The sequence below is a fragment of the Thalassophryne amazonica genome, chromosome 10 (genome assembly GCF_902500255.1).
Source record: "Thalassophryne amazonica chromosome 10, fThaAma1.1, whole genome shotgun sequence".
NCBI classification, from domain to species: Eukaryota; Metazoa; Chordata; class Actinopteri; order Batrachoidiformes; family Batrachoididae; genus Thalassophryne; species Thalassophryne amazonica.
In genome coordinates, this window is record NC_047112.1 from 48,604,759 (window position 1) to 48,624,990 (window position 20,232).

The following is a 20,232-nucleotide window of genomic DNA, read 5'->3' on the forward strand; positions in this document are numbered from 1 at the left end:
AAGGCATGTAAACTTATAAAACTGTCAATATTTGTGGTAGAAAGTACTTGTGTAGGTTTGCATGGTAAAAGGATATGTACGGTGTTTGGAAAAATGAAATGAAATTCAAGAACAGCTTTTGCCGTCAAAATTAGGTCAGGGGACCTCTATATGGGATGATGAGAAAAAAAGCAACAGTTTCTTTTTATAATTCTGGCCTTGTCGTACATACTTAACGTGGAATGTTGAAGGCAGAAAAATAACCAAACTATAACTTTGTCATGTCAAAATCACTTGATTAAGACACTTCATCTGAAGATGGTCTAGTCTTTTCAACAGTACTGTGAAACTGTACTATTTACTGAGAAACATAATACTCAGCCACCCTTCTTGGTTAAATAAAGTTGTTTACAAAGGTACACTAAAGGTCTAGGACTTACGCTGATCTCACACTGAAGGCATGGGCGTGGTGTGTTAGTGGCAACCATTGGTGTGTTGCTATACTCACTGTACACACGCCTGCAATGAGTGAAGTTAAGGTATGAGTGTTTGGAACATACACTACAAAACATTTGTCACACCCTGAGTTTGGTGGCGAGTGCTACATGCACCTCTAAATGCCACGCACACGCCTTCTCTGCAAGAGCAGCTTTGTTGTTGCCATATTTTTACAGCCTTTTATATTACCTTTATAATAAAGTTGCTGATTTGAAATATTCTAGGAGTACAATACAGTCCCCCCCCCCCGCCCCATTTAATTAAGACAACCAGAAATTTTTAGTCCAGCCCTAGTTCCCATGTCTATATAGCAGGTTCCTAATTCTGTTTTTTTTTTTTTTTTTTTTTTTCTGGGCACCAGTGTTTTCTTTCAGTTGCACTAAATGAAAATGAGTGTATGTGGGCACTCCAAACTATTTTGAGTTGAAAATCCTGGAACTTTTCAGAAAGAAGCTGTGAAGTCACTGTAGTGTCTTTTCAGGCAACCAGGAGGAGAGGCTTAGAGGCTTATTTTTGCTGTGTGTCTCTCTATAGTCAGTGTCATTCCAAATCTATCACAATAGAGACAAATAATAATATTAATAATAATCATCATCATCATCTGTAATAGCAGATGGGGCAGACATTATGTTCCTGCTGAGGGTTAGTGGTTTTGTCACTGTATACATTATAAGCTCGCGCAGCACCCTCCCCCCCTAAATTTATGGATGCTCTCACAGCGCTTTTCTGCAAGATAGAATTATTATAGACACAGGGCCTTAGTCATATGAAAATGTTAAAAATCTGTTCTTAAAGTAGCGTTCTCTCTGGAATTCAGAAACTGTTAGCCATTGTGGCTGATGGGTGGTAATTTCAAATAACCATTTGAAATTTTTTTGACACTTTTGATCCTTTTATATGTGTATGTCTCAAATCCAACTAGTCATTTAACATCTATTATGGCAGTACTCCAAAATTGTGGCTGTTTTTCTGGGTATAGACTTAACATACATAAAAGTGAATGCTTGCCTATAAATGTAGCTGCACAGTGACTCAGACAAACTGATCTTTCTTTCCATACTCATTCTAGTTTTAAGTATTTGGGAGTAAATATAACTGGTTCTGGTTCTAGGGCTCTGCAGGCCACAAAGTTTACTCTTTCATTGTCCAGTATAAGGTCAGCTTTCAAAGATTTGCTAATTTACTAGTATCTCTTTTAGGTAGGATTAATATAGTGAAAATGATTGTTTTACCCTAGCTTTTATACCTATTTCAGTATTTTCCTTTCTTCTTACCCAAAACCTTTTTTAAATCTCTCACTCAAATCATTTCCTAATTTATATGGGGAGGTAAAACTCCAAGAGTATGTAAATAATTATTACAAAACATCTGCTTAACGGAAGTCTGTCTTTACTTAATTTGATGTTTTATTACTCGGCAGCTAACATTCAAAAATAAATTTGCTGCCTAAAAGATCCTCATACAACTTGAGGTCAGTTAAAAGCTCAGTTGTGATTGTCTACCTCTCTCCCTGCCTTATTATTTTCATCCCTCCCTGTGTCCCTGTCTCAGTACACAGATAATCCTGTTGTACTTGCCTCTCTTAAAATATGGTATCAACTTCAGCTTCACTTCGAATGTGTTTCTGCTTCTTCTCTTGGCCTATTATGTAAGAATCACCTCTTTCTTCCCTCCTTCTTAGACACTGCATTTCATCTATTGGGCAAAAAGGGCATTAAAATTTTCAATGAACTTTTTAAGAAATATCTTTCCTAATTTTACCATTATGTCTTCCTTTTATGGCTTGCCCTCATCTCATTCCTTTCTTTCTTTCTTTCTTACTTTCTTTTCCCCTCCAAATTAGACATTGTGCATCTGCTATTTTTATGAAATTCCCCCTCAGTCCCTAAACATCCTTGGAAGGACCTCTTTGAATGTATGCTCCATAAGAAAGCTCTTATATCACAGATGTAAATCTTGTTCTTTCAATGGACAATCATCCAGTCAATAAAAGTGTCTATAATTGGGAACAAGAGTTGGGTCTGGAATTCGGGGAAGGTTTTTGGGATAAGGCAGTTGACAGGATATGTACATGATTGTCTTGTACAAGGCTTTCCTTAATTCAGTTGAAAGTAGTACACAGGTTGCATTTTTCAATGTCCAAATTATCCAAATTTTTTCCCAATGTTTCTGATCTGTGCGACAGATGTGACTCCTCTTCCTGTGATTTAAGTCATTTGGGTTTTTTTTTTCTTTGCCCTAAACTTCAGCCATATTGGATTTCGTATTTTGATGTTATCTATCATGTTGTTGGCGTCAGGCTGGAGCCTTGTCCGCTGATCACTGTTTTTGGAGATCCTGAAGTCCCCACTATTGTCCCTTACTAACTCACAGGCAGATGTAATTACCTTTACCTCATTGTTAGCATGTCGCAGAATATTATTGTCCTGGAAAGTTACACTTCCCCCATCTATTTCTTTATGGTTGAAAGATGTTATCTTTTTTTAAACTTGGGGGAAAAAAATCAAGTTTAGTCTTAGAGGGAGGACCGATGTGTTTCTAAAAATGTGTCAGCCATGTATTTCTCATCTTAGATCCTTGAAAAATACTGGATCTGATTGAAATAATTGTCATGGGAGTGTGTTATTATTGTTATTATTATTCATTTTAATTGTTATTATTTTGGAGGGCCTGTGGTTGGTATATTGGTGTTGGATATGTGTGGTGGTTTGGGTTGTGCCACATTTACCTACTTCATTGCACCTTCATTGTATTTGCACTTTGTAAGTGATGTGCCGGTGTTTTTTGCTTTGCTCTGTTTTTTTTTTTTTTTTTTTTGTCCTTTGATTAAAAAAACATAAATAAATTTAATGAAAAAAAAAAAAAACAGTTGCGGAAATGAGAAGAAAACATTAAATTTCATAGTGAGACTAATAATTTTGTCTTCATCTGTATGTTGGATGTTTTTTCCTCTCTCTCTCATGGATTAACTTCTAAATCAAATTTTTCAAAAACGTTTTCTCAGAAATGATGCATTCCTCAAAGGTGAGTAGAGGGCTCAGAGGCTTAATTGTTAACAGTGTTTTAAGATGACTAGTCCACTAAGATTACTAAATAGGCTTGAAGATAGTGTTACAAATTACATGCAAGTGGAACAACCAAGAAATCACCTTATGCTAAGTAATCTTTTGTTGATGCATGTCTTTCTTGCTTTGGCCATTCATGCTCATGTTCTGTTTGATTTCTTTTTATTTTAACAGACTTGATGTCTTGTTCCCTATTCCCTCTGTGTTCTGTCATTTCTTCTCTTTTAGTTTCAGGAATGTGCAAAATGTTCTGATCTCTGCCCATGCAAACACAGGGGAAAGCCAAGCAACATATGTTGAATTCCTGTGCAAGTGTAGACACACCTCACTGACATCTAGTCAGCCTGCAGCTCAAAACAGCTCCTTACATTTTGAACAGCCCTTCAGGAACTCTGAACCAGAGTGTCAGCTAGCTGGAGTGTTGAGAGAACACAGGATATCAAACTTTTGCATTGTCTGTTGTATCTCTAACTGGGCCAAATTAATCTTGCAGCTCTTAACATTAATTTTCCATCATTATGCAGAGAAAAAACTTGGGACAAAAACAGACACAGCAACTACAGATACATATTTCGTGTGTTCAGCTTCATTTAATTTAATATGCATCCATTCCAACATTTTAAGGCCTGCAGCACATTCAAAAAAACATTGGGATGCTAAAGCATTTACCACTTCGTAATGCTGCCATTCCTTCTCACAGCACTTACATGTTTGGACATTGAAGATACCAAGTGATAAAGCATTTAAAGTGTTATTTTGGTCCATTCTTTCTGCACACATGTCTTAAGGTGTGCAACAGTATGGAGTCATCGTTGCAATTTTGCTTCAAAATTCTCCACAGATTCTGTACTGGGTACACGTCAGGACTGCAGGTAGACCAGTCCAGTTCCTGTCCCCTCAGTCTCTGCAGCAATGCCTTTGTAATGTGTGTAGAATGAGGTTTTCTGTTGTATTATTGAAAAATGCATGGATTTCCCTGGAAAAGATGTCATTGTGAAGGGAGAATATGTTGTTCTAAAATCTCAAAAGTACGTTTCCACATTAATGCTGCCATCTCTGAAGTGTGAATTACATTTTCCCAAGTACACTGACTTAACCCCATGCTGACAGAGTCTGGCTTTTGGACTTGTTGCTGATGGTCTGGATAGTTCTTTTCGTCTTTTGTCTGGCACACACAGCAGTCAGAATCACATAAAAGACACCTGGAAACCCTCCAGGTTTTTTTTCTCCCAAGCCTAGATAAGATGCTTCTGACATTGCCTCTGTTTTAGGAGTGGTTTGACATGTCTGTACATGGTTACTCTTGATGTACAGACTCCAGCCTCAGTCCCCTCCTTGTGATGCTTCCCCAAGTTCTTGAATCGGTTTTGCTTGACAATCTTCTTAAGGCTGCAGTCATCCCTGTTAGTTGTGCATCTTTTTCTTCAACATTTCTCCTTTATAATGAATTTTCCATGAATATGCATTGATACAGCACTCTGTGAACAGCCAGCCCTCTCTACAATGACCTTATGTGGCTTACCCTCCTTCTGGAGAATGTCAATGAGTGTCTTCTGCACAACTGTCAAGACGGCAGTCTTCCCTATGATTGTGGTTCTGTTTACTGAACCAGACTGGGAGATTCATGGTCTGTACACTGCATGAACAGTTATTCAAGCTTGTTACAGTTATTCAAGCTTGAAATTAAATGTACTGCACGGTATGGTAAGGGTTCAAACGGCTAAGTCTGGCTTGGCTTGCATTTCCACCACCAGCAGAATTGTTTTGTCTGGCAGGCGGAGCATGTGGATGTTGACATGCATGTCATTGAGAGTGCATACGCTGTCGCTCGGTCTCGCCTCCTCCACACGGAGGCTAAACAGAGTAATTTAACATTTTAAAAAAATGTTATTAAAATTTTATTTTGTCCTGGTGGATCATAGGATTTATTTTCATTGCGTGCAGAATGCTGATGAGTCGACTGCTGCCTGTGGTAAATGCTGCCATGAATGAATGAGGTGCTGTGACCCTTTCAACTTTTAATTTTCTTGTTGTGGCACAAAGTGGCAGCTTCCTCTCCTCAGGCGGAGAAACGCACCAGGAGCAGACAAACACAGAGGGACTTCTTTTAAAATGCTACATTTCTTCAGCCCTGAAAAGGAAGGAAGTATTTTCAGATGTCATTTTCCAAAATCAGTACGATTTATGTGGATAATTTTTCATCAGGCCGTGATGATGAATCCAACTGAAAGGACGCAGCAGGTCAGATTAAGTCTTTATGTTTACTCCTTGTGTGAATGGTTTTAATATTTGAAACAGTCTGAACTGTTCTCATGAGGACTGCAGCTTTCAGTTGTTGATCCAATCAGTGGATGTATTTAGACTTATGAGTAACTTACAAGTAATGTGTCTCAACAATCGCATAACTTACCTACCGCTTATGTCCAGCGTATGTGGGACATATCAGCCATGTGTCGAAAATATTGTGCATACTCAAAATTTCTCAACTAACTCACTGTACTATATACCAGTGTGCTTCAACATGCTGTTATACAAAATGCTCAACTTTTACATAACTTACCCATAACTTATTAGACATACGAGGTCTGTCAATAAAGTATAGGTCCTTTTTATTTTTTTCAAAAACTATATGGATTTCATTCATATGTTTTTACGTCAGACATGCTTGAACCCTCGTGCGCATGCGTGAGTTTTTCCACGCCTGTCGGTGACGTCATTCGCCTGTGAGCACTCCTTGTGGGAGGAGTCGTCCAGCCCCTCGTCGGAATTCCTTTGTCTGAGAAGTTGTTGAGAGACTGGCGCTTTGTTTGATCAAAATTTTTTCTAAACCTGTGAGACACATCGAAGTGGACACAGTTCGAAAAATTAAGCTGGTTTTCAGTGAAAATTTTAACGGCTGATGAGAGATTTTGAGGTGATACTGTCACTTTAAGGGCGCCGTCGTCAGCCTGTTTCAAGCTGAAAACCTCCACATTTCAGGCTCTATTGATCCAGGACGTCGTGAGAGAACAGAGAAGTTTCAGAAGAAGTCAGCTTCAGCATTTTATCGGGATATTCCACTGTTAAAGGAGATTTTTTTAATGAAAGACGAGACGCAGCCGGCGCGGTGCGGCGGCACAGGAAAAACACCTCCGTGTTGATAACCATTTGTAAAATCCAGGCGGCTTTTGATGGCTTTCAGTGGAGTGAGTATATGAGAAATTGTTTAACAGCTGGACATGTTCCAACTTGTCCTTAAGGCTTCCAATGGAGGTGTTTTTCCTGTGGAGGAGCGTCGCAGCGGCTGCGAGCCAACGCTGCAATCCGTCCGCACGTCTTTCATTAAAAAAAATCGCCTTTAACAGTGGAATATCCGGATAAAATGCTGAAACCGACTTATTCTGAAACTTCTCTGTTCTCTCACGACGTCCTGGATCAATAGAGCCTGAAATGTGGAGGTTTTCAGCTTGAAACAGGCTGATGACGGCGCCTGGGACCGCTGCACGACGTCCCGCTCTGTGGGAAGTCCTTAAAGCGACAGTATCACCTCAAAATCTCTCATCAGCCATTAAAATTTTCACTGAAAACCAGCTTAATTTTTCGAACTGTGTCCACTTTGATGTGTCTCACAGGTTTAGAAAAAATTTTGATCAAACAAAGCGCCAGTCTCTCAGCAACTTCTCAGACAAAGGAATTCCGACGAGGGGCTGGACGACTCCTCCCACAAGGAGTGCTCACAGGCGTGGAAAAACTCACGCATGCGCACGAGGGTTCAAGCATGTCTGACGTAAAAACATATGAATGAAATCCATATAGTTTTTGAAAAAAATAAAAAGGACCTATACTTTATTGACAGACCTCGTACGCCAGCATATTCGGTATATTTTTCATACGTCGTCATACGTAGGCTAATTGTCAAGCTTGACAGGGCATTTAGATGTAATGAGTCTGGAATGTATAAAATTTTCACATTCTGAAATAACTGACAGGAAAAAAAAATCTAACTTTTTGCACAATATTGTAATTTTTTTATTTTTATTTTTTTACTTGCACCTGTATTTTCTTCTCTCATATTAGTGGCTGGAGCATTCTGGTCCTGCTTGTCAGTGTTAAAAATGCATATGTAGGCTGTGTGTTTCCAGACACACAGTAGCTATTGATACAGCCACACAAAACAATCTCTCAGACAGACAGACAAGCTCGCAGTGCTGCCGCTGCTGTTCCACATTCTGCTTCTCATATGCTTGAGCATAAAATTACAATGACAAGGAACTAACAAAAGACAGTGTTGTTCCATGTTAGCGTGTGTGCAGGCCCACACCCTGCGAGTTTACTTGTCCAAAGTAATTTTCTTCCAGACTCCAGGCCTGACACCTGATACACAGCTCCATCTGTAATCTGCTTCTGTTACTTAAAGTATATACAGCAAAGTATATAAGGTATAAAGTGGATGACTTTTAAGCTCAGACTTTAACTCGGGAAAAAAAAAAGAAAAAAAATCTTCCTGTTTTGCAATGGCACATTCAGCCCACGTGTCAGTGTGTCACTGTCACTGCCTGGCTTTGAGTTTGGTGTTAATTTTGCACAGGAAGGTAGCACAACCTCTGATGAACAATCCTGGTTTGCAACCTGGGGTTCAGGACCTCTTTAGAAGGTGGTCAAAGATCACAGGGAGGTCATGAGCATTTGTCTGATTTAGAGTTGTCAAAATTAGAAGTGCACATGCTATATAAAGTTATCATAACTCACTTATTGGATAATCAACAGTAATTAAAAGATTACTATTTTTCTTTGGATAAACCAAAGAGAAAGGGGGTGGAGAGAAACTATAATCATACATTCATTCATTAATTTTCTGTTCCCGCTTACTTTAAGGGTCAAGAGGGGCTGGAACCTATCCCAACTGAAATTGTGTGAGAGGCGAGACACACCCTAGACAGGTTGCCAGTCTATTGAAGGGCTGACCTACAACCCCAATTCCAGTGAAGTTGCGATGTTGCATAAAATGTAAATAAAAAACAGAATACGATTTGCAAATCCTCTTCAACCTATATTCAATTGAATACACCACAAAGACAAGATATTTAATGTTCAAACTGATAGACTTTTTTGTTTTTTGGCAAATATTTGCTCAATTTGAAATGGATGCCTGCAACACATTTCAAAAAAGCTGGGACAGGGGCAACAAAAGACTGGGAAAGTTGATGAATGCTCAAAGAACACCTGTTTAGAACATTCCAAAGGTGAGCAGGTTAATTGGAAACAGGTGAGTGTCATGATTGGGTATAAAAGGAGCATCCCCAAAAGGCTCAGCCGTTCACAAGCAAAGATGAGGCGAGGATCACCACTTTGTGAACAACTGCTTGAAAAAAAAATAGTCCAACAGCTTTGTTTCTCAACGTTCAGTTGCAAGGAATTTAGGGATTCCATCATCTATAGTCCATAATATAATCAGAAGATTCAGAGAATCTTGAGAACTTTTTCTACACGTAAGCAGCAAGGCCGAAAATCAACACTGAATGCCCGTGACCTTCGATCCCTCAGGCGGCACTGCATTAAAAACTGACATTGTGTAAAGGATCTTACTGTGTGGACTCAGGAACACTTCAGAAAACCATTGTCAGTTAACACAGTTCATCGCTACATCTACACGTGCAAGTTAAAACTCTACCATGCAAAGCCATACATCAACAACATCCAGAAATGCCACCGCCTTCTCTGGGCCCGAGCTCATTTGAAACGGACAGAGGCAAAGTGGAAAAGTGTGCTGTGGTCTGATGAGTCCACATTTCAAATTGTTTTTGGCAATCATGGACGTCGTGTCCTCTGGACAAAAGAAGAAAAAGACCATCCACATTGTTACCAGTGCAAAGTTCAAAAGCCAGCATCTGTGATGGTATGGGGGTGTGTTAGTGCCCATTGCATGGGTAACTTACATATCTGTGATGGCACCATCAGTGGAGCAACGCATGCTGCCATCTAAGCAACGTCTTTTTTAGGGACGTCCCTGCTTATTTGAGCATGCCAATGCCAAGCCACATTCTGCACGTGGCTTCATAGTAAAAGAGTGCGGGTACTAGACTGGCCTGCCTGCAGTCCAGACCTGTCGCCCATTGAAAATGTGTGGCGCATTATGAAGCGCAAAGTACGACAATGGAGACCCCGGACTGTTGAACAACTGAAGTCGTACATCAAGCAAGAATAGGAAAGAATTCCACCTACAAAGCTTCAACAATTAGTTGAATTCCTCAGTTCCCAATTGCTTATTGAGTGTGGTTAGAAGGAAAGGTGATGTAACACCTTTCCTTTTTTGAAATGTGTTGCAGGCAAATGTCCAACAAATGTCCAGGAGGTGCTGCAGTACATTAATGAAGTTGCAGTATCTGTGAAGACACGACACAAGCTTTAATTGACAAATAACACCTGGATGACTTGTGCAATTGAACTGAACCTTGAGCTGAGCTGGGGTTCTGTTTCCATTTTACAGTTAATGTGGTTTGCTGCTTCTGTCAGGTAGTGGAAATCAGATGTGTTTACTCACATTATGTGACACGAGGCTTCTATTATCTCTCTCTCTCTCTCTCTCTCTCTCTCTCTCTCTCTCTCTCTCTCTCTCTCTCTCTCTCTCTCTCTCTCTCTCTCTCTCACACACACACATATCCACACACGATGTATTCAAGCCTGTTGGTAAAATCTGCCCGTTGTTTTCAGCAAATAGAGCAATTGTCCTTGACAATGTTTTGTCTCCTCACAGGTCCTCAATGCCCAGAAAGCTGGGTTCAAAGCAGCCATTGTTCACAATGTGGACTCTGATGACTTAATCAGCATGGGATCCAATGATTGTAAGTTTCCACCACCATCTTCCTGTCCTGCCTCATTCCGGCTCACAAACATTTGGCATGCTTACATTTATCTGATCACATCTGTCTGACAGTTTATTTTTCTGTTTATTTATTTTTATTCCCAAACCTGAGGAGAAGCTGAGTACTTTATAACACTAGTAGTAATAATACTACTACTTTGGTCTCGATCCTTGTTTTGATTCTCCATCAGACTGGCAAATCACTAAGGCGTCTTTGAGCGAGATCCGTAATCTCCAAATTGCTCCTGGTTTGCAGTTGAGCTATTTGAATGGTAGCATGCTGACTTTAGTGGTCAAGGTGAATGGGTTCATCTGAGGCATCATTGTAAAGTGTCTGCATCAGATCCAGTCACACTATACAAATTCAGTCAGATCTGTACATATTTAGACAGTGACACAATTTTTTAAAATTTTGCATCTAATAGTAATTGATTAAATCAGTGAATTTAAAACACCACCAGCTCTTGGACTAAGACCTAGGAACCTCTCCGATATTTGAAGTCTGTACTTTGTTGAGGATTTGCAGCAGTCATGAAATATTCAGAATTATCCAACCTTTATAATTGCTTTGAGAATTTCCCTTTTTGGGTCCCTATCCTAAAAGGCTTGTAATACTAGTTGTGGCTGATTGGTTAGAGCTTTTTTTTTTTTAAAGTTGTCTAATATTTTTGGTTTATGTCATTAAGCAACTTCTTTGCATTAATGAGAGCAAAGTTTGAGAGGTGGGTTTCTCTTTTTTATGCTGTTTTTATGTATTTGTCTGGAATCTGGGACATGATCTTTTTTTTTTTAACTGTCAGGTAAAATGTCATAAATCAAATCCTTTCCAAGGCACTGATGAACAGTTATACAGTACATAAATCTGTGTGTGTCTTTCACTTTTAGTGGATATTATCAAGCAGATAGTCATTCCATCTGTATTTGTGAGTGAGTTAACTGCCAACTCTTTGAAAGAAGACTACATGTATGACAAGGGGTAAGTCTGAACCAAAATCTCATAAAAAAAAAACAAACAAACAAAAACATGTCTGTTTCATCCCTTTTAATCTGTGTTGTTCTCTTTAATATATGGCGGTGACTCTTTTGTTGTTGTTTGATTGTTTGTTTGTTTGTTTGTTTTTTAGTGGACATGTGGTCCTCATGCCAGATTTCAATCTGTCACTGGAGTACTACTTGATACCCTTTCTTGTCCTCGTGGGAATCTGTCTCATCCTCATAGTTGTTTTCATGGTAGGCAAAATTAATATGGTTTTTATTTTTTTAAATCCAAACTAAAAATATTCTCTGAAGGAGTTATGAAGTGTACTTTACTCTGGAACCCAACTTTTAAATCTAGTAGAGGGTGTTGTACTGTTAAAGTTGAGTCCTAATCTGTCTCCCCAACCCCCTCCCTGGTTCAGATCACCAAGTTTGTCCAGGATCGAAACAGAGCTCAAAGGAGTCGCCTGCGCAAAGACCAGCTGAAGAAACTTCCCATCCACAAGTACAAGAAAGGTATAGAATCAGTTCCAACTCCTACTGACTGCACCTTTGCCTTTCGTAGCACACTCTTTTAAATAGTTGTCATATGATGTATCAACCTCAGAACCTCAGATTCAGGAGGAACAATGCATGTTCTGTCCTGGCCATGGAAGGGTGGCCTGACTGTTTACCTTGCAAGGATATTAGAAGGGTCTTGGGAGTATGACCAAGCAGTCTACATGTGTTTTGTGAACTTGGAAAACCTGTATGACTAGGTCCCTTGTGCTGTCCTGTGGGGGAGTGCTGCAGGAGTATGGGGTACCGGAACCACTGCAACATGTGATCCGGTCTCTGTATGACCAAAGTAGGAGCTGTGTCCACATTTTCGGCATTACATACTTCCCTCTTATAACACCCTCTTTGTTAAGGGGCTAGACTTCGCCAGAGCTGCTCCTTGACACCAATCCTGTTCATAATGTTCATGGACTGGGTTTCAAGGTGCAGTCAGGGACCAGAGGGTGTCCAGTTTGGTGACTTCAGAATTACATCTCTTCTTTTTGTGGATGATGTGGTTCTGTTGGCCTCATCAGGCAGTGGCCTCCAATGCGCACTGAGCAGGTTTGAGACCAAGTGTGAAGACACTGGAATGAGAATCAGCACCTCCAAATCTGAGACCATGGTCATCTGTTGGAAAAAACTCCCAGGAAGAGTTAGAGGATTTCGTCGAGGATAGGGATGAATAAATGTTGCAAGTCTAAACATCATGCAAATATGGTGACTATTTCATTATTTTTGTACTCCTTTAGGTCTCATGTCCATATGGATTTATCTTTTTTGGCAGAAAAGCACTGTGAAGGCACTCAGACAAGCTTCATCCCATCATCTCATTCAAGTGCTTTCTCAAAACTGAAAAGTGTTCCTTGTGGGACCGATTTTTTTATGACAACAGTAAAAAGAGAAAAATTGGCTTGTAATTTATGGTGATAAAAGCATCTCTCCAATCCGCTATCACAGATGAGTTTTTTTTTGTGTCTGTACTGTGATAGATTTTGTGTGACAGATGAGCTGACTATTGATAAAAATGACAAGAACAAACTTCTCTTTCTGCAAGAGTAACAAATTTTGCTGTGTCTGATCGGTTGCAGTAAAGGCTGCAGTAACGTCACAGCACCTTTCAGAAAAATTCAGAGTTTTTCAAATTAAACCGCTCTGAAAAAAGGCGTTTGGTGTGGCACTTTATCTCAAGGTGGCTATATATGCTCTGTTCTCCTTTAGAGTAATAGAAAAAGATACTGGTGCTCAGGAAAAAAAACACACTATACAGACAAGGGGCCTTACTTGTGTATTATTCCTAAAATAACCAGCTGAAAACCTCTGACTTCAGGATTGGTAGAGATCCTATACCATGCTGCTTTTCTTACCACAATTTGGCGTGATAGAAGGCTGGAATATCATCAGTCCTTGCCGGTGTCCTGCATTTGTGAGGTATTCAGATTAAAACAGTCTTGACTGGCTCAGTGAGCCATCCATGGCAGATTAGAGCACCTCTGTGACAAGACAGGACTCATGACTGATTAATGCAGCTTTGGTCATCTCACACAAGCCGGATGAGGTTGAAAGTTATATGCATCTTGTTTTCATCACAAACCTATTGTCAGTTGTGGAATTTCTCTGGGACATTGTAGATTTAACTTGACAGTTCCGCTGTTTCAAGAGGTCCATTTCTGCCTTTATGCTCCAACTGGCTTTATTATTACTTTGAAATGCAGATCCTCTTTGTTTTGTTCCAGCATTTTTTTTGTATGTGTGTGTGCATGCAGTTTCTTTTGGCAGCTCCATTTTGTAGAAGCACCTGCTGCTTTGGTCTGGAAAAGCCCCTGATGACAATCAGCTGTGCAGGGGAACACCAGGGAGCTTTATAGAGAATGGCTGCTGCATGATAAGTAGCCCCTGCGCAAAGCTGCTAATTATGGGGGTTATAAGGCAAGCTGCTCCTCCCAGTCTGGCACCCGCAGTTGCACGTGCAGCACAAAGCTAACAGCAGTGCATGTTGCTTTTTCTGTTGTCAGGTTCTGTGGCTTGCATGCCTGCGCGGCTGTACCTACAAATCCTGAGCACTCTGACTCAGGCTTTTCTCTCCTGGTGACCTTGGCCGTGTCAGGGAGTTCGCATATCCAGGGCATCGTCTGCGCTTCTTCTCGCTGAGTCAAAATGTTTGGCAAGAGAGGAAAGGACACCAAATCTCTGCCTAATCATCTTCTCAGTCCAACACTCTTTTGCAGCAGTCGGGTGACAGGGAAAGAGGAACCGGGTTTAACGAGGAGGATCACCATCAGAGACACAGCGACTCCGCTGTCTGATGGGGTTTACTGTTAGGCTGTTTTACAATGGTTATGAGTAAGACCACAAAGGTACTGCAATTGCATGTGATAAAATTTAAATAAGTTAAGTCTCTACATTTTCGCAGGCCTGTCATTTGGCCGCATAACTACAAAATATTACGGAAGAGGGAGGACGAGGAAGGGCCGCTTCTCAAAATAGAATAATTCTTTAATGTCCACCGATGTGGAAAATTGTCTTCAGCTCACCAGCACAAAAAAGACAACACTAAAATACAAACTTAGTCATACAAACACACGAATAAAACAAAAGATAAGATACATAAAATACATAAAAGTAAAGGAAGAAGTAGAGTAAGACCTAGTAAAATAAATAAAACGTAAAATAAGATCTAATAAAATCAAATAAAACAGAAGTAAGGCAGTTCAGGTTTTATTTGTGGAGTGGTCACTTTTTTAGTTCATTATGGCGACAGCATTTGGTATAAAAGATTTTTTAAAAGAACCTTTGGCCAGAGGAGCTCTGTAGCGCCTCCCAGACTTCAAGAGCTCAAACTGACAGGACAGAGGATGAGAGCTGTCTGCCAGGACTCTCTGAGCTTTCCTCCTCATCCTGTCAGTGTAAATGTGGGCCAGAGGCTTCTGGGGTTTTCCCACAATTTTCCCCGCCATTTTTACAATTCTATTTAATTTGTCCTTACACTTACAACTCAAGTGACCAAACCAAACACAAAGATGAAATGTTAAAATACTCTCAATATGTGCAGAATACACATGCTCTAAAATCGCCAAGACTACTCAATCTTCTAAGAAGACTGTGTCGCTGTGAGCATTTCTTAAAGATAAAATCAGTGTTTTCAGAGAAGCTCAAGTGACTGTCAAGAACTGTACCAAGATATTTAAAAGTTTCCACTGTTTCAACAAGCTGGCCATCGAATGAAACTGGCTGCACTGTCAGTTCTTGCTTTGTGTAAAAAAACAAGCTCCTTTGTCTTAGACACATTGATTTCCAGCTGGCTGTCAAGACACCAAGCTTCAAGAGCCTTAGTGTGAACGAGATAGGAGGCTTCGCCAGAGGAATCAGATTTCTGTAGCAGGCCGACAAGGGCCATGTCATCCGCGTATTTAATCAGTTTAAAAATGGTGTAATTCACTGCAAATTCATTTGTAAAAAGAGAGAAGAGTAAAGGTGAAAGAACGCTACCCTGTGGGCAGCCAGTGCTTATGATGAGCTCTCCTGACACAATGTTGTTAGCACAAACCCTTTGAGGGTGACAAGACAGAAAGTCTCTGATCCAGAGCATCAGGCCCTTTTCAACATTTAAATCAGCCAGCCTTTTCAGAAGAATATGTAATTTCATAGAGTTAAAAGCTGCACTGAAGTCTACAAACAAAACCCGAGCATATGCTTTAGCAAGTGAAAGCTGCTTTGAGATCATGTCCAGCAAGATCAGTACGGCATCATCAGTACCTCTGTCCCTCTTATAGGCAAACTGCAGAGGGTCTAGTTCACCAAACACTGTGGTGGTCAGGATGTCAACTAACACTCTCTACATAGTTTTACATAATATGGAGATTATGGCAATGGGCCGAAAATCTTCAGGTTTGCTTGCCCCTGGCTTTTTTGGTATAGGCCTTATTATGGAGAATTTCCTGGATTTGGAGAGGACTCCTTTTAATTGAGGACAGTCTTTGAGTAGACGGGCTTTCAGGCCATCTGGGCCAGTGGCCTTGTTTGGCTTCAGTTTAGAAAGACTTTTAGCCACGGCATCCTCAGTGATGGCTGTGGGGGCTCCTGCAGGAAGATTTTTACAGATCTCATCACATTCCTGTTTATCATCCACTTTATCAAATCTACAGAAGAAACGGTTTAACTCATCAACAAAACATTGATTGATGGTTGTAAGAGCATCACATTTCTTACTGGATTTGCCCATCAGTGTATTTAGACCTTCCCAGGCTTGTTTTATATTGCCACTGAAAAATTTACTTTCTACTTTATTCTTGTACTCAATTTTTTGCCTTAAATATATTCCCTCTCAGCTGTCTCCTTTTTTCCTGCATTAATTACACATTACCAGAGCAGAAGGCTGCCTTCTTTTCATTAAGACAGATTTTCAATTGTTTGGACACCCAGGGTTTGTTATTTGGGAATATTTTCACAGTTTTAGTCTCTGACACATTATCCTCACAGAACTTAATATAAGATGTGATGGTGTCAGTGAGTTAATCTCCATCCTGACAGGATTCAAAGAAAATGTCCCAGTTTGTTTCATCAAAACAGTCTCTGAGTTGCTCTTTGCTTTCCTTGGACCACACCTGTACCTGCTTATTAACTGTTTTAATTCTTTTGACCACAGCTTTGTATTTAGGCAAAAGATGAATCACATTGTGGTCAGATTTTCCAGGAGGTAGTCTGCATGCCGCTTTATAAGCCTGTGGGATGTTGCCATAGCAACGGTCAAGTGTCCGATGTAGACGTGTGGGACAGTCTACATATTGCTGTAGAGTGGACAAGTGGTCAGACAGATTGCAGGAGTTAGTCACCCAGAATGAAAACGAGCTGGTCAGTGGAGCGGTTGAGTGTATTATTATAGCTCTCTGCTATTCTCTCTCCCGTCATTTGGACCGGGCACGTATACGAGAATGACAGTGATCTGTCCGAACTCCCGCGGAAGATAAAAGGGTCTAAAAGATACAGTCAGTATCTCAGTCAGGTGTGCATACTTGCTCTCGTATGCTGTATTGAGTGGCCCAGCTGTTATCCACAAACAAACACAGACCCCCTACGATGGATTTGTGTGCAGTGCGCACGTCCGCTCTGACAGCGGTGTAGCCTGACAGGCTCGGTGTATCGTGATGATCTTTAAGCCATGTTTCCGTCAAACACTAATCAAATATTGTGTATTGAACAGTGAACAATCACTCCTTGTGAATCATGCTCCTTGCTCCAAGTAACTAGTGTCAGTAATGCACATCCATTTGTTGGCAACCACTAATAAACTCCCCAGAAGAAGTAGTAGTTGCCTCACCATCACACGGTGATTTGTGGCCATTAGGCAATGTGAACAGGACCAGCGAAACAGTAGTAGATGGTGGCAAGAATTGTTGACTGAAGGGAATAAAACAGCGAGAGAAATTGAGGAAGTACTCAGGGTAAAGTCAGTGTGCTCAGCGAAGACGAGAACTTTATTACATGGAGGAGAGAAAAAACAATCTAGCAGAACCAAACGTACGACATCAGCTGTGTTCACATGCAAGGACCCAAACCTGAAGTTCCAAACAGAAGGGACTTATCCCTTTGTTGGAGAGAAAAGCACGTATTGAAGCAAGTCCAAGTTTAAATTATTATAAGAAACACTTTGAAGTGAAGGCTTGGATGTTTTGATGAGGGAGATCATGAGAACTGAAACTTTGGTATAAAAAAATGTAACTATACTAGTTTTTCTAAAAAAGCTTACATTAGCCAATTCAGAGTCCAACTGTGTCATGAAGCATCTCTTCTTTCGCACTAATTCAGGTACAGCTTGCAATAACGTTGTCATTTTTAATAAAATGAGAGCTGACCAAAAAAAGTACATCGCAGAGCATTGTTATATTTTAGCGTTGTTACTGTAATGTTTTGTTTTCCAGTTTGCACACACTAATATTAGAGGTCTTCAAATGGTTCAGAATGCTGCTAGAGTTCTGAACAGGATCACGACGTTTTACCATATTTTTGGCCTTACTTCATTGGCTCTCTGTTAATGTGATAAACAATTTTAAGGTTTTATTGTTAATTTATACAATTTAAATGGATTAGCACCCTCCTACTTTGTAGCTTTAGTAAAACCTTATGTGTCGTCCTGTGTTTGGCACTCAGATTGCAGGATTACTGTTTTGCCAAAGATAAAGACAAGGCCTGCAGGCCATTGGACTTTTTCTTACCATTTACCTTTTTGATGGAAAAGTCTGCCAGGTGGGATAAGACATTCTGATTCTGTTGAATCTTTTAAATCCAGACCGAAGACACATCTGTTCTCCTCAACATATGAGTTATGAGTTGTACTGTGTTTGTCTAAGGCAGCACAGTGGTTTAGTGGTTAGCACTGTTGTGTCACAACGAGAAGGACATGGGTTTGAATCCCACCTGTGGCCTTTCTGTGTGGAGTTTGTGTGTTCTCCCTGTGTTTTCATGGGTTGTCTCCGGGTGTCCCCGCTTCCTCCCACATCCAAAGACATGCAGGTGAGGTGGATTGGAAACTTTAAATTGTCCATGGGTGTGCATGTGTTTGTGTATATGTGGCCCTACACCCTGGGTGTACCTGTCTTGCACTGTATTACTGCTAGGATAGGCTCCAGCCTGCCGCGACCCTCAATTGGACTAAGCAGTTGGAGATGTGTGTGTGTATGTGTGTGTCTAATTTTTATTGTTCTTAGGGGATACCCACATTTCATCTGGCTGTGGCAGATATAGTTATTTTGGAGTTGTGAGATTGGATGGGTTGACTGCCTGTGTAATTTTATATGTCAAAGCACTTTGAATTACAACTTGTACTAAAATGTGCTCCATAAGTTGTTATTATTATCATCAATGTCATCAGATTGTCTTAAAAGGATGTGAATGGATTTCAGTGACATTTGGTGGCGAGGTAGGCCTTGGGTCCAGTTAGAATCAATTAAATTTCAGTGTGGATTCAGATCAAGGGGAGAGCCTGCTTTTGCTCTGTGATCTTGATTTCTTTGATCCTGATATGTTTGAGCTTCATCCTGAATTTGGTTTTTGATCATGATACTGATTATAGCGATACTGATGGCAGAATCAAAGCAGTTAGTATCGGTGATAGGATGCTGAGAAACAACAACAAAGCAATAACCTCCTTGGTGAGTTTCAAAGGTCACATGTCAGGATCAGAGATCAGCTGACACTGTGCTACCATCCAAATAAAAAAATAAATTCTTACAGCTCATATAGTGGATTGTTAACACACAACATGCTTACTGAGCGTTTCAGTTCCAGGCAGAGCTCAGTGTTTTTATCCTCACATGGTGTTTCAGTTCATGTGGTGTTGTATCGTGTTCTCTTTTGTTCAATTTGCAGTACTGCTGGCAGTCAACACATGCTACATAAGAATGTAGTAACCCCTCCAATCACTTCATATTAAAACCCATAAGCCTCAGTTTGTTTTTGTGCAGACACGGCAAGGCTTCCCTGTTTAGTGGAACCGTTAAACCACAACGTCCCTATTGGTCACTAGATAGTAGCATCAGAACTTTGAATAAAGTGATTGAAAGAAAAATGTCTTAAAATACAAACTTAAAAAATGCAATTGTAATGCGATAATACAGTTTTAGTAGCATTGCCATTTCATCTGATGTTTAACTCTGTCACACCATGATAGACATTCATGTCTTTGGTCTGTGAGGTTGGGAGATGAGGTTGTGGATTCACAAGGTCCCTGAGCAGAGATGTTTTGAAATACTTGAGAACAGTCCTGGTGCTTCCTGTCTTTCACTAAAGTTGTGAGACTTTGAATGCTAACCAGTGAACTAAGGTGATGTCTGTGGTACTAGGTCTCTTCGGAGGATCCTTGGGTACCGCTAGAATGACTTTGTGTCCAGTGAATAGTTGCTTAAGGAGACATAGATGATGAAGATTTCACTTGCATTGTGAGGGAACATCAGCAATGAAATTTTGGCCATGTGACGTGTTTCTTTGTGCATGATCCAGCATGCAGGTGCCCCGGTGGTCATGAATTGAATAATATACTTGATGTTGTTCGAAAGAAACTTTATTGGTTACAGTGTGATAATGGGTACCCTCATCTGTGAATGGGTAGAACACGTATAACTATGTAAGAGGTATGAGTGCAAAATTAACACAACATAGTTTACCTGTAAAGACATTAAATTATATCTATAGCAGTTAAATGTGGCTGGGCCTTCATGTTTTGCCACCTCAGCCTCCCAAAGCTATACATCTGTGCTTGTAGCAACTCTCCTCCTGTAGACATAAATTTAACTCCATTTTCCAGCCAGTGCAAAGCGGTGCACAACGCAGTTTTTTTCT

General features: G+C 40.3%; 1 protein-coding gene across 2 annotated transcripts in view; it reads left to right on the top strand.

Moving 5' to 3' along the window:
- The window catches only part of rnf13 (ring finger protein 13), an 81,340-nt gene that overhangs the window by 48,124 nt on the left and 12,984 nt on the right, over positions 1–20,232 (top strand). The window contains exons 1-7 of one of the 2 annotated variants that reach the window (XM_034179971.1): positions 253–257; positions 6,537–6,542; positions 8,173–8,175; positions 10,276–10,363; positions 11,269–11,359; positions 11,508–11,613; positions 11,784–11,877. In XM_034179971.1, coding sequence (XP_034035862.1) covers positions 10,348–10,363; positions 11,269–11,359; positions 11,508–11,613; positions 11,784–11,877 — 307 coding nt within the window. In that variant the 5' untranslated portion in view covers positions 253–257; positions 6,537–6,542; positions 8,173–8,175; positions 10,276–10,347. Of the gene's footprint in view, positions 1–252; positions 258–6,536; positions 6,543–8,172; positions 8,176–10,275; positions 10,364–11,268; positions 11,360–11,507; positions 11,614–11,783; positions 11,878–20,232 lie in introns of those variants that run through there. The other variant, XM_034179970.1, reaches the window with a different exon arrangement.